Source organism: Falco biarmicus, chromosome 1 (genome assembly GCF_023638135.1).
Source record: "Falco biarmicus isolate bFalBia1 chromosome 1, bFalBia1.pri, whole genome shotgun sequence".
Lineage (NCBI taxonomy): Eukaryota > Metazoa > Chordata > Aves > Falconiformes > Falconidae > Falco > Falco biarmicus.
Genome location: NC_079288.1, coordinates 72,636,225 through 72,650,031, shown reverse-complemented (window position 1 = coordinate 72,650,031; position 13,807 = coordinate 72,636,225). Strand labels below are relative to the sequence as shown.

At 43.2% G+C, this 13,807-nt stretch overlaps 1 protein-coding gene across 13 annotated transcripts in view; it reads right to left on the bottom strand.

Annotated features, from left to right (window-relative positions):
• APBB2 (amyloid beta precursor protein binding family B member 2) overlaps positions 1–13,807 on the bottom strand; it is a 189,868-nt gene that overhangs the window by 8,451 nt on the left and 167,610 nt on the right. For all 13 annotated transcript variants that reach the window (XM_056342934.1, XM_056342972.1, XM_056343000.1 and 10 more), the window contains one exon: positions 739–853. In XM_056342934.1, coding sequence (XP_056198909.1) covers positions 739–853 — 115 coding nt within the window. The remainder of the gene's footprint in view (positions 1–738; positions 854–13,807) is intronic.

The following is a 13,807-nucleotide window of genomic DNA, read 5'->3' as shown; positions in this document are numbered from 1 at the left end:
AAATAATAAAAGAAGAGTTTCAAGTAGATTGGTTTAACTGCCTCTCTGTAAAGTGTTTCAATTGGATTTGCTGCTGTAAAGGATGTGCTGCCTTGCTACCACTGCATAAAATGACCATACAGAGGACAGTCATGAACCGATCATGCAAGGAAACCAAAGTTAATGACCAGGGAATGGTGGAAAATCTGTAAGGCAGAACGACTGGAAAGAACAGTCCTCTCCGGTATTGCAGACAACACTACCACACAAGCAGGAACTAAGACTTAGTATTTGTAACTAGAGTAGCTGAAAGCCACTAGTCTCCTTGATGATTACTTCTGTTTTTTTAACTGGGCAGAGTAACAGTAGCAACTGTTTTCCTGTCTGTCCTGCAGGATAACACCATTAAAAATTCCATTCAAACAAGTTCGGATTTATTTACGGAGTTTAACATCACCATTTATTATTAACTGAAGCTGTGTGTTCTTTTTCCACTTTGAACGTGCAGCTTTTTATTATTCAAGAAACCCTTCAGTCTCTATACACACTTGTCAAATCAAAAGCACGTATCATCCTCCTCAAATCTAAATGCTCACCCTCCCATTATTCCCATCCATTTGCATCCTTTCCTTTACAAATTCTCTACACCATTTCTCACTGCCAGTGATATAAACTGAACTAATACTGCATATGGTTGCTGATTGTTTAGGCTCAGGGACCTCTAAACAGGTGAATGCAGCTGACTTCAAATCCACTTGCCTTTGAACAGATTTCGTGTAAACTTGTGGCGATGGCTTTTGCAGGGGTGTCACATCGAAACACATGACATTTCAGAATTCTTGTGTCTTTGTCTCTTGCCACATAAGCAAAGTCTCTGTGTAAACAAAATAAACTGACGCATTAGAAACAAGCAAAACAAATTAAGACATCAGAATCAGTTGTACCTCCAAAACAGCAAGGGCGACTTCGGTTTAACAGGTGTATGTCTCAGCTGCCAGAGGATAAAACACATGCCCTAGACAAAGCAGATCTACGAATCTAATAAACCACATACCCATGAAACACATACCTAAACTTTGGTGCTTAATCTATTTAATTAAAGAGCTCATTACAGTTTCCTAACCGTGGCAACTTACTGAACTTACAACCTGTAATTCCCATGTCAGCTGCAAATACACAGTAAAATTTACTCAAATATTTTATTCAAGTGGGGAGAGAATTACAAATTAAGACAGAAAACACATGCAGCTCTTACATGCTAAAAAAAATCTGAGAAATGGCGTATGAGATTCTAGTTATAGAAAAATCTTATTTCAAAGGACTGTATAAAGTGTTTAAAATATGCAGATAGTAATTAGAGATCTAGTTGCATAAGGGAGATGTGAACCTGCTGAGCTTTGCTCACACTAATTGGCCTAAATTTCTGACCTTATTTTTCCAAAAGTTAAATAAAGCTGGCCTACAAAAGAAATTTTTGTACTGTACTGCGCTGCTAGCCACTATGACATAGTACAGCTCTCTAGCGTTGGCGAAGGAAGCGCTGGGTTATGTTCACTTGTTCTCAGACTGTTTAAGAGTTGGAGCTCTTCTGAAAGTCGGAGTGGTATATACTGAGTCGGGAAGCAGCTGGCTTTGCCTGGCTTGCTGTACCAGACCAGAGTTCTGCTCCTGGGTTTTGCACCTCTCTGCTTTTCCATGTCCTCCAAGCAACCACAGCCCAGTCCTACTTTGTGACCCTCCTGCTATCTCCAGATTTCTCTGGGACTTGGCACCCCTAGCAGAGCTATGCCAAGTAGCTAACTAGAATGAGACCAGAGAAGCGAAGCTGAAGCTCCCACCAGCCTCTTATGCCTGAAGTCTCTCCTCAGTGTCTTTCCTCTTCACATGTAAAATAATTACCAGCAAGATTCTAACCGGTGAAGAGAGAGGAGGGAAATTCCTAACCCACAGGTTTTATATACAGGAATACTTCAGCTTATACTGAAGTCTGTAAACATCCTGAGCAGGGTTTAATGTGCATGGATTGCCCGTTTCGTTGTTCATTGCAGATGCCCAGTGAACTGAAGAATTTTATACTGAAGTTATCCAGGGAAAACCAGACTGGGGCAAACGGAGAGCTGCACTCCCAGCTCTGTAGGAGATACAAACATTGTTGTGCAGTTAAGGACCTTACTTGTATCTAATCCAGCAGCACTAGATACTGTCATTAATGACCCCTTGCAACTAAAGGGGCAGCTGCCCAGTCTGGGCTGCTCAGTGACACCCGAGGGCTGCTCCTCTGTTTAACCATTTCGTAACTTGCAGCCTGATGACTAATACTTAACACACACCGACACACACACACAAAAAAAACCCCAAACTACCAGGAGGTGAGATTTGGGAAGAATTCCACGTGCAGAAACACAGTGAAGCCGGAGGCACCTCTCCATCTCCACATCTGCATCCCCACATGCGACGGCATGTACTGGGGCACAATGGGGACAGGAGGCAGCACGTGGAGCGGGTTGCCACCTGAACCCTTCCTGCACGCAACAGCTGTCGCCGGCTGCAGCACTGCCCTGCCAGCACATGCAATGTTTCAAAAGCAAATTGAAGACTCCTAGCTGGACTCCAGTATGGCTCAGCTTTGGCCTCTGAAAAATTAGCAGCTGAGGGGAAAAAAATTTAAACCAAGCGCTGCATAAAACACCTTTGAGATTTTTGCCTTTTGAAGTAGTAAGCTTTCCACATTAGTGATGCTCCTGAAAGCAATACAGAGCAGATATTTGGAAATGCTCAGGCTCACAGAAGTCCCACATACAATATCCTGAGCTCTGAAGAGACCTCGCCCGGTCTGAGGAATTTCCACACATCCCAAACATTTGGGATTTTTGTTTACATGTTTGGCTTTGGCTGCCATCTTTTAAATGCCCTAAGTTTCAGACTTCACATTTTTGAGTCTAAATGCCTTCCCTTACAAACATTTTAAGTGCAATATTAAAACATTATTCACTTAACAGACAGGGATTTACTACCATAACTTCATTAAGATTTCTCCCCCTCCCCCTCTTTACATGCAAGAAAAACTCACTGGCAGTGACAATCACTGCAGGATAGCAAAGATGCATAAACAAGCAGACCGCTGCACACACCTTATTACTGGATCAAGGTCATTCCTTCTGAGTGCAGACATCCCAGCTGAAACCTTTGTTTGCATTAAATTAAAATAACATTGAAAGCCATCTATGTGACCATTACATGGCTATTTATTACCTTTACAAGCATTTAGCTTAAATCGATACTATTCCTTTGAGGACTTGTAAACAAGTGATTTATGCATTCCTCTACAAGATGATCCTAGGAAGAGCATCCTGTGTTGTTCTGCCAAGTTACACAGCACAGAAGCCTGTCTGAACAAACAGAAATCCGCACAGCCCCAGGAGCACTGTACAATACCAGAATTTCTAATTATAAGGCTACCACCTTCATGGAGTTGCACAAACACAGAAGATAACTTGTCCCTTCTGCTAGTCATACAGCTATCTGTTAGAACCCTCTTTTATCATTAATAAAAACTAAGATGGGACAAAACCACCAAAGCATGTTATCAGGGCCTGGAGGACATGACAAGTTGCCAGTAAACCCCCTTTGTAACGGTGCAAGAAACTGGTCCAGCCTTTGACCCACAGCTCTGGCAGCACCCTGCCCTGGCAGACCACCACTGCCCCTACCGTGCTTTGCTGTAGGAGACGCATCAGGTGGGGCTTCTCCACTGTGCTGCCAAGTCCCTGAGGCATGGAAAACCCCTGAGGCCACATTACATCTTACCCTGTGGAGAGTTTATCTGAGACCCAAGGTCAGTTGTGAGGACTGGAGCAAGTGAAGGCAAGGCTGAAGCCTTAAGGGACTCTGTAAGATAATACTAAATGTGTTTTAGTCAGCACTTTATCTGCCAGTGCAGGTAGGACTCGGAGGACTGCAGAGAGAAAAATGAGCCAAACAAAATTGTGTTAAACTGAAAGCTGAACTCTGTCAGGATCACAGATTTTGGTCATAAAAGAACACAACTCACAGTTACACCCTGTAAGTGGGAACACCTTAGATGACAGTATTTTCAACAGCATTTTAAAGGAAGAGAGGTGGACTGGGGCTGTCTGCTGAGCCTCATTGCTCTCACAAGTGTAAATTTACTATTCTGATCAACGGCGACCAGCGTGGAGGGCAGCATGGACATAAATGAGCTCGCACGCTTTTTGGTAAGAACACTTCTCTGCTCCTAGAAGGCTAATGACAGCAAAATGAACAAGCCACTGTGCTGAGTTTGGCTTACTCTCTGAATGTTAAGACCTGTGGCGAGGGCAGGGAGAAGGAGTCTGATGAGTGTTACAGATGTGGTATCTGTAGTGGGATGCTCCAGGTGACAAGGTGACTCACCTGCCACTTTAGTCCTGCCACAGAAGTGCCTGCAACCCTGTTCTCCCCACAAGAGGAGGATGAAAACAGTCCTGATGAGACAGGCCTGCTCAGCATTTGCCAAAGGGCAGATACTGCCCACAAAGATGTTATTTCTAGTCAAAATGCAAGGTGTTGATTTTCTGATGGAGCTGGTAGTGACCCTACATACAGGGCACCTAACGTTCTCCTCTGTAGACTGCTGCAGGACTTCTTTTTTTTAATGTCTTCCTTATATTATATGTAAACATTTCTGCTTGTAATAGTATGCATTCATAAACAAGGCAGTATAGTACAATTACAGGAGAAAATGAAACACCAGATAGTACATCAGTTTCGACCACTGAGAGCTAATAAAACCCTCATGGTGGTGTTTCAGACGCACATACTAGCCTTTCACTTTAAATACTTGAACAGCTTGAACCAAGTAAATCGGCTAATTACATGCACAGATTGTGAATATGCATAAACCTTTAGACGATCAGGGTCTGCATCTGTAAATCTGCTGAGACAGAGTAGGAAATATGAGTTCTTCAAAACCTGTAGCACTGCATCACGCATAAACCTGCCAGCACCATCTGTTTTTAAATCATCAATCAAAATCAGCACAAAACCAGTCCTCCCTTCTGACAGTGCACAAACGATATTACTGATTTCATTAATTCATGAAGTCACCTAGATGCTCACAAGCTCACATAAGCCATCCTACACAGCAGCCCAGGAGCCAGGACCCGAAGATGGTGGTACAAGCTGGTGGCAGTCAACTCCTCCAATGCCAGAGGAAGCCTTGCAGCCTTGCTTCAGGCATTTCTAGACACTGGGAAAACTGAGCTCCATGCTCCCTCTCGGAGAAAAAAGATAAAGCTTTGGGGACTCCAGAGTATCTGCTCCCTGCAGCATCAACAACGTAAAACTTGGGAAAAGATTTGTGTTTCCCTACACAGGACCAGAGGGGAACAGCTTCTTGTTTAGTCCAAAGTCTTGAACATCAAATAAGCCAGAAGGCTGCTCTCCAATTCTTTTACTTCAAATTCCTTCTGAGTCGATTCATCTGTAAACCTTCATTTCATTCAACTGCAGCTCACTTGAAGCTGATTAACATTTAAGTGAGATTTATGTGCAACAGGCCTGTTTGATAATGAAGAGGTGCTGAGTAACGTGTTTGCAATAGAAATTCATGGAAAAGGGCAAATGCCTCCTCTTACCACTCCTCTGTCTTTACACCTTGCTGGCAAAACAAGGGAAAAAAGGAAGTCAAAAGTCTTTACAAAGCCCATGGCTGGATACAGAGCTGGCACAGGGTTAATAGATCACATCTCATCCAGCTGAAGTCTTCTCTGTCTCAATACGGGGTGTGTGCACATGAAATCTGTGGGATTTGAAACACAGCTCCCAGTAAAATTCCATTCCATGAAAGTGGGGAGAGCAGCAAGGTGTTTACTGGGAGAACAACATATTTCATTGCAAAAAAAGGCCGTATAAAAAGGCTGTATATTCTTAAACTTCGTAACACGGGCACACCACTTCTGTTGATACAGGATTATACAGAAGGGGTATGGCACAGTAGGGTTTGGGTTATTTTGTTTTTTGTTGTGTTTTTTTTTTTTTTTTTTTTTTTTTCTTCAAATCAATCATACAAGTACTACCTGGCCCACTAGTATCTTTCCAGTGACAGGAACTGGATATAACCAGTACTCTGGAAAACAGATAGAAACCCAGAAAAACAGTAAGAAAATTATATTGCTGTACAAGCAGGTAAGACTGGTTCTGCTGAACAGTTAAAAATTCAGTAGAAATCTCTTTTAATTTGGAAGAGTACAGGACTAGAGAGAGACATTTTAAAAAGCAATTTGGAGAATTGCAAAGATGATGTAGGGTGCTAAGTAGAAAGGAACGTCATTTTTATTTGCTCTTCTACCCTCCTTAATTAGCAAATGTCTATAGTAATTGACTAAACCTTAGACAGCCATACCTATTTAACACCTGGCTAAGCATCACTTAGCTGCTCAACCTCGGATGAGTATAATCACATTAAGTGCAATTTATGCTAATGCTGGCCTGTTTCAGTAGCAGTCATAGCTGTTTGCCACTATTAGGCTAAGGTCCTAGGAGACATCCCAATTAAGTACAGCCTGACAGAGCAGCACATCCTCCATTACCTTCTCAGTATAAACTTATTTCTTTAAAGGAGTGTAGAAATGCATTAATCTTCCCCCCCCCCCCCCCCCAGTTAAAAACCACCAACACCCTAGTCTTGAAATCCAAAATAAAATTTTTTACTCTTATCAATCAGAATTAAATTGCCACTATTTAAAACAACTCCATTGAAACGATACACATGCAGGAAAATGTAAATTGCTTTAGAGATTTATGTATTACAAATTGTAACAAGAATCCTTGAACCAGAAAATTATATCCTCTGGGCTTGGCTTAAAATTGATTGAAATTCATGCAGAATAGAGTAACGGTTGGACTCGATGATCTTAAAGGTCTTTTCCAACCTAAACAGTTCTATGATTCTATAGCCTACCTATAGCTTACAGAAAGAAGATGACTGTGTACTGGTGTACAGACTCCTGCGACTGTAGGGTCACAGAGCACACACCACCGGACTGTGGGGAAACAGTCTATAACCTTCAGGCTCCACTTTGCCTTCCTGCAAACAGCTGACCAGCCATTTGTGAAAGCAGGAAAAAAAGAGAGGTGAGCAGCCACCGCTACAGCTAAGCAGGTCAGAAGGCACCCGGCAGGAGGCTGCCGTTCACCAGCGAGACACGAACATCCACGGCAGCAGAGTAAATGAGCAAGGAAGGAGAAAAGCAAGGAAAGTGAGAGGAGACATACGAGAGGAAAAACAGATCAATACAACACCAAGAAGACCATGCCCTGATGGGGTTTGTCCATGGCACGCAAATATTCTAGTATCACAAGCAGCAGAGAAGATGAGGTGCCAGAAACCCTGCAGTAATATGTACGTCAGAAATTATAGATCTTCTGGATTAACACTTTAAACTTTTTATCGAGACTGCTCTTTCATGTAGGAGAAAGGGGAATGATTTACAGCTGAAATGAAGCCTGGGGCTCTCAGTTCAGTTCACTTTCTTTTTATTAGGGTCATGTCAAGGAGTTCGTGACGTTAGGGAGAAAAACCCGAAGGGAAGAAACCAGAACTAAATGAAACAAGCAGCACTCACACAAGCTGCAAAATCTGTTCGTGGAAGATTTACTGAGGACCTTTCAACTTCCATTTTACCTACCAGGTACCGCACAGACACTGAATGAAACCACTGCTTCCCTTCCACACTGTCCAAAGGAAACCCACAGTCCCTTCACCAGGTGATTATACCAACCACTTTGGAATCAAATCCTACAGGAGGAGGAAGAAAAATAACTACTCCCACGAACCTTCTCCTTCCCCTTCTCCCAGATATTCATGGTGCATTTAACCACGTGTACTCCTGTCTCCTCAGTGATCACAGTTGGAAGAGATGTGGGAGAGGATGAATTTCTCCTATGTCTCCGAGTTGCTGGCAATGCTAAAAACATATGAAAATTGCAATTTTTCTTTACTTTTAAGTGCTCCATCCCACAGAGTTCCTGCACCTCTTTGGCTGCTCCCAGCTACAACTCAGAATGGCAAACTTGGCCACCACTACACTACCCTGGTCATTAATTTTTGATCCAAGTAGTTAAGATGCCCTCCCAAGTGGAGACTTTTGGGAAACTTTTCTTAGTTCAGTACTCACACAACTTGAAAATGGGTTTCCTTGCAGCAAAACATCAGTTCTGCATTCATTAAATACTCCTCAAATGGTCTGGCATTTACACAGTATAACTTGTTTTTCTAATTCATGCATAAAGTTTGTAGGGCAAATTATCCCCTGCTGAAAGGCTGTTTGCTTCATTCCTCGATAACGTCACTTACTAACTCTCAAGGAGGAGCTATGGCTACTTTGTGCGATACTCAGAGGCTTTAATCTGGCAGCCCTAAATCACACAGCCTGCTGGTTTTTCTTTGATGTCTTATCATTGCCACAGTTCTGCCTGCTTCCAAAATTTGTTAAAACCCTCACAGAGCTGCTATGTCCGATACCCAGCTCAGCCCTTCAGAGCCCAGCACTCGCAAGTCTGAAAGCATTTGCACGACTTTCACTCCAATTTCCTTCCCGTGGCCTGATCCTCCCGAAGACGCCGCAGCTCTTCTCCGAGATGCTCTTCCCACGTCTCAACGCTGCCCACCACCTCCACTTGTGGGGAGAGGACAGAACTCCCATCAGCCTTGCCACCACTGCCTTGCTAGCCAGAAAGATGGCTCTGAGATGTCACATCGTTTCACTTTCTACTACCAAGGGCTATATGCCACCTCTGCAAGGGGCCACAGATTTACATAGATGGGAGTTGCGGCAAACCACGATTCAGTAAGCTCTCCAGAACCACGAGCTGTGTTAACATAGTGATGACAGTACAGACTGTACAGCTAAGGGTCACATTCCACGCTGGTCCTCACGCCCAGCCTCACCTTGTCATCATATGGCTGAAGTATTACTGTCAGGGTAAGGAGGACGGTCTAGCACATGTGTCGTGGTCACCACCAAGACTGCCCTGGAGACTCTGGGCTCTTGTAGCACTGGCAGCGTGAGGGAGGTCCAGCTAACAGTGTGGCACACCCAGCTGGTGCCTGGGGGTCAGGTGGGGCTTACTGCTGCTCACCAACTGCTAGACAGACACGACAAGTTGAAAAGCTAAGCAGCAGCTTAGGCTTCGGCTTCTTTTATAAATGGCCTTAAAGGAAGACAAAACTTCCGGGACAGATCCTATGAAAATCACTGACCACTGACTATTTTTCATGGTGTTTCCCCCTGCCCACACACACTCAATTGCTTCACAACGTTTATGAAATGTGCAGGGGCAGGGGCTGCCTTCCTACCCCGTGCAGCACTTTTCAAGGAGAAGGCACACAAATGAGGTAGGTTGTCAAGGCCATTTTAGTTGCTGCTTCTCCTCTGTAGCATTGTGAAGTGGTGGTTTAACTCCTCAGGATGGCCAGCCTAGCATTTCTGATCAATGCTGAGTTAACTTTAAATAAATGAATGTGCTGTTACGCCTGTGGACTTCTAAACAGCCTCTTTACAGCAAAATCCTGTAAATTTGATTTTGACAGATTAGTATTTAGAAATTTTTAACAATGCTTCTATCTTACAGATCTAATTGGAAGATGTGGACCTTTGTTTACAAGGACCATTTAAAGATTTAATAAGGAAATACATCAAGTTGAGATGCTCAGAGCACTACTACAGATTTAACTGAAGACGACAGCAGACTACACTAGAACAGTTAATCTCTCCAGTGTGACTTGTTTTGTAAGCAATGCTTACTAGTTCTCCTTTGTTCTTTATTATTCAGACAGAGAACACAGCAATCATGCACAGACACTACCCATGAATCTGCTCGCAGTACACCTTTGCCAGTGTTAGTCTGGGAGGATCATTGCTTCCCACATGCGTGAAATCTACATTAGATTGCAAAGCCATAATCAAGAAAGTTCAAACATTTCCCTAGGCCAGCACCGCCTAAAAAATTGATTAAAAACCAGTCAAGCCTAGAAACCCTTCTCATTATATTCCACAAAGCAAACACGAGGAGCGGTCCGCATCTCTAAACCACATTCCTGCCACCCAGTCCCACTTTCAAGTCCTTGCAATTTAGAAGAGCAAACAAACTCCAAATCTCATCTGAGGGATGCAATTCTATCAGTAAGAGCCTTTGGAGTGGCTGCAGCCCTTGTGCTGCAAAGCACCTGACTACAATGCCTTACTGTCTGCACTGCCATGAAACAGGAAGCATTGTAGAGAATCCCAAATGATCCCTTTGTACATCCAAACAAATCAAACATACTGGGGACAACTTTTCTTATAACTCAAACAACAAGCAAACCAACTCAGCTGGATCCAAAGCAAATACCAAAAATAGGAAATAAGCATGAATGTTTCCAGCTCTTGCTAAACTTAGCTCTTAAATCCCTGCTCTTAGTATCATGGGGCTTTTCATCTTTAAATAAAAGGTGGGATTTGAACACAACTTTCTTGCACTTCAGATTACAGAGAACACCATCTAAATTTTAAACTCGAACATCAAAAACAAATGCCAAAACCCACTGCATCGCATGATTTTAAACTGTTCTAGTACTAGAGGGGTCTGGACCTGTGAAAAAAACCCAACAAAACCCACAACAGTCAATATCAACTTGACAGTACTGTTAACAGCAAGGTAAAATCATGACAGAGAGATACAATTTTACTCACTGAAGTTCAACTTCTGATCACTGATACAAGCAAACCAATACAACATTGGTGCATGCCAGAAGGATAAACATGAAAATGGAAAAATGAAAATCATTTACCTCTCTCTGAATCCAGGGAAGCATGAAGAAACAGAAAGAGCAAGTTAGAAAGCACTTACACAGACAACGCACATCATAAGATAGGGTAGCTGATAAGTGCCGTACATTTAACGTTCGCTGTTCGTTTGTAGCACAGTGCATCTAAGCATACTGTCACTATTTCCTTTTGAAATTTATTTTGGCTGAATCCTGTTGCTCTGAAGTTTGTATTTTTGGAAACATGCAACGAAGCCAACAGGCATCAGCTGAATTTACAGAGGCAGCACAGACATATCAACAGTGGGAGGTAATCAAGCTTAAAATACCACACACAACTCCGGGATAGTATGCAGCAAGCATAAATAGACATAGAAAGTACATAAATGTTCCTTCTTCCAAAATACCAGTATTTAAAGCAGACACTGACAAAACAAGAATAATTCCTCAGGCTGTGAAATCCTTACATTGTTTAAACTGAAAGAGCAGAAGGATCGTAGTGAGGGTTTTTTTAATGCCTTTTCCAAAAGCTCACGCCCCAAGGTCACTTGGTTCCCTCTGAAAGTTGCACCCTGAAAAAGTGACAGCCTAGGGAACAAACTCAGACGAGCACTGAGCTGAAGCCAGGATGTATAAAATCACTACACACCTTCACTTCTACAGTGCTTCAGCAACCGCTAACTCTTGGCACAACTTAACCAACACCCCGTTCCTGACGGCGAAGGTGGGCAGGGAAGACTCGAGCTTCCCTGGCTGGGGGCTGCCCTTCTGCCCTTCCTGCAGAGCGGCTCTGCCTGAGCCCTGGGGCGGGGGGGGGGGGCTCGCTGTGAGCCCCCGGCACTCGCCACGGCTGGCTGCTTTCTAGGTCATGCCAGCCACCACAAAACACCAGCACTGTGAGGTCGCAGGTACATGCGCACTTCTGGAGCTGTCACGCGAAGAAAGCACACCGTTTCCCATGACATTACCACAAAGGATTAGCTGTGCCGGGGAACGAGGTAGGTTCTGCTCATCCCTCCTTAAAAACAGGCCACCACTTTATGCAGTGTGTAATGCCTCTAAAGGGAGAGTAACCATTCTCCAGAAGAGAGCTGCTTAGTCCTGCTCTCCCGCACCGCCTCCTGCACGCATCTGAGCAAGGTTCATGCACCGTCCACAAAAACGTGGGACCCTAAATCAGCCTCGTTTGTAACTGACTGAGAAAAAAGCGGAGTGGAAAAATCATCCCATCTCAAGTAATAAGGGCATTAAAGACAGAGCACCGTGAAGGGAAGGGATCCAATTCCTATTAGATATCTCAATTTAGCAAGCTTGCTAAGCTTACAGGGATTGATCTGTTGCTTAGAAATGGCTTAGTGAGTAAATCTGGAATAAACATAGGCTTTCTAAGCCAGGTTTTGACTAAACGTGCATATGGTTAGCTAAAGCACCTGTCCAACATGGGAGTGCAAGTCACATATGAATGCATACCTACATAGTTAGAGGTTTGATTTCTTTCTTATGTTGAGATGAAACCTCTCCTAGTGCAACCTGTACCCACTGCCCCTTGTAATCTCCATGAGGCTCCTTCTAAGAACAGTAATTCAGTGGAACCACCTCTCCAGCAGCATGCTGGAGTCCCCATCACAGGAGGTTTTCAAGATGTGACTGGACAGGGTGCTAGACAATCTCATCTAGGCTCCCTTTCCCTTAAAGGTTGGATCAGATGGTCTTCTGATGTTCCCTCCAACCTGGGCTGTTCTACAATTCTAGGAAAGCAGCCAAGTTGGAAAGAAGATCTGTATTTACAAATGTAATGGACATTCCCAGAAATTTTACAATCAACATGTGAGACTTCGCCTCATCGTAAAGAAAAACAAACACAGGGTGCTCCGCTCAACTTGCTTCCATGCACTGAACTTGGAGTTTCCCCCTTTCAATAACCAGTATCAATCCGTGTGGATCTCCTCGCTTCAGCTACATGGGCTCTCGAGCAGGCTCTGCAGTATCAGCAAGGACTTCACCATACCTATTGCTAACATTTAATACATGAAGAGGCTAAAATTATATCTCAGTATTGCAAATATTGGAAGTTTTTCAAGCCTAAATGGCCCTTGATTCTGTATTTCAGTGCCAATTTGAAAATCATAATTGAAAAAGTAGTATCACTTCTACTTTCCCAGAAAATGTTTCCAAGTAGTACGAAAAGCAAAATATCCATAAATTTCTTCATGCATTAATCACCAGCTTTATATGAAGTGGACAGAGATTATCTCTCAGAAAAAGCTTTATATTGGAAAAATCTTCCGGCAATTTAGACACAATACACTAGAGTTAAAAAAAAAAAAGAGAAAAATGCCTTGGATCTAGCAGATTTTGAACACAGTACAATTATAGACACAAAACATGACCTGCTGGTGAAAACTCTTAAAGGGAGATCTGTTAATTCTGCTATTGTTACACAAGATACAATCGTACAGAACAATCACCACTGCAGCTGCCAGCACAGACAATGAAAATAGCACAGGAGGAAATTCAGGAAGGTGAGCAAAAAATACAAGGTTGGGCTGCTGGACTTCCCCAGGCAGCAAGGAATGAGCGAGGCTCCGGCTGGGGGACTCCCACACCGTGGGATGCACACAAATCAAGGGTGACTGCATCCTCTGCTTCTAATCAATTAATTACAGCTTTCCAGTTAACTCAGTATCTTCTCATAGAGTCTGCTGTAATTTGTGAATTATTTTCACACAAAAGACTACTTGCCTGTATTCTCTTCACATCCTGGTAGCTCTAATATGGTTGAATGATTTACATTTAAACTTAAATAAATAAATTTAAAAAAAAATTCACCCCAAGAATAAAAAGCAGACACGGAAAGTTTCGGTTCAAATGGCAGATTTTGCCGATAGCTCCAAGTGCCAGAAATGCTGCAAGAGCAGCTGTGCAAGTGCTTCAGTATGGTGCTCTACATATCCTTTCCAAGCTGACTGAGTTAAAGGAGGTCAAGCCAGAGCCTGCCAATAACGTGGGAAGACAATACCT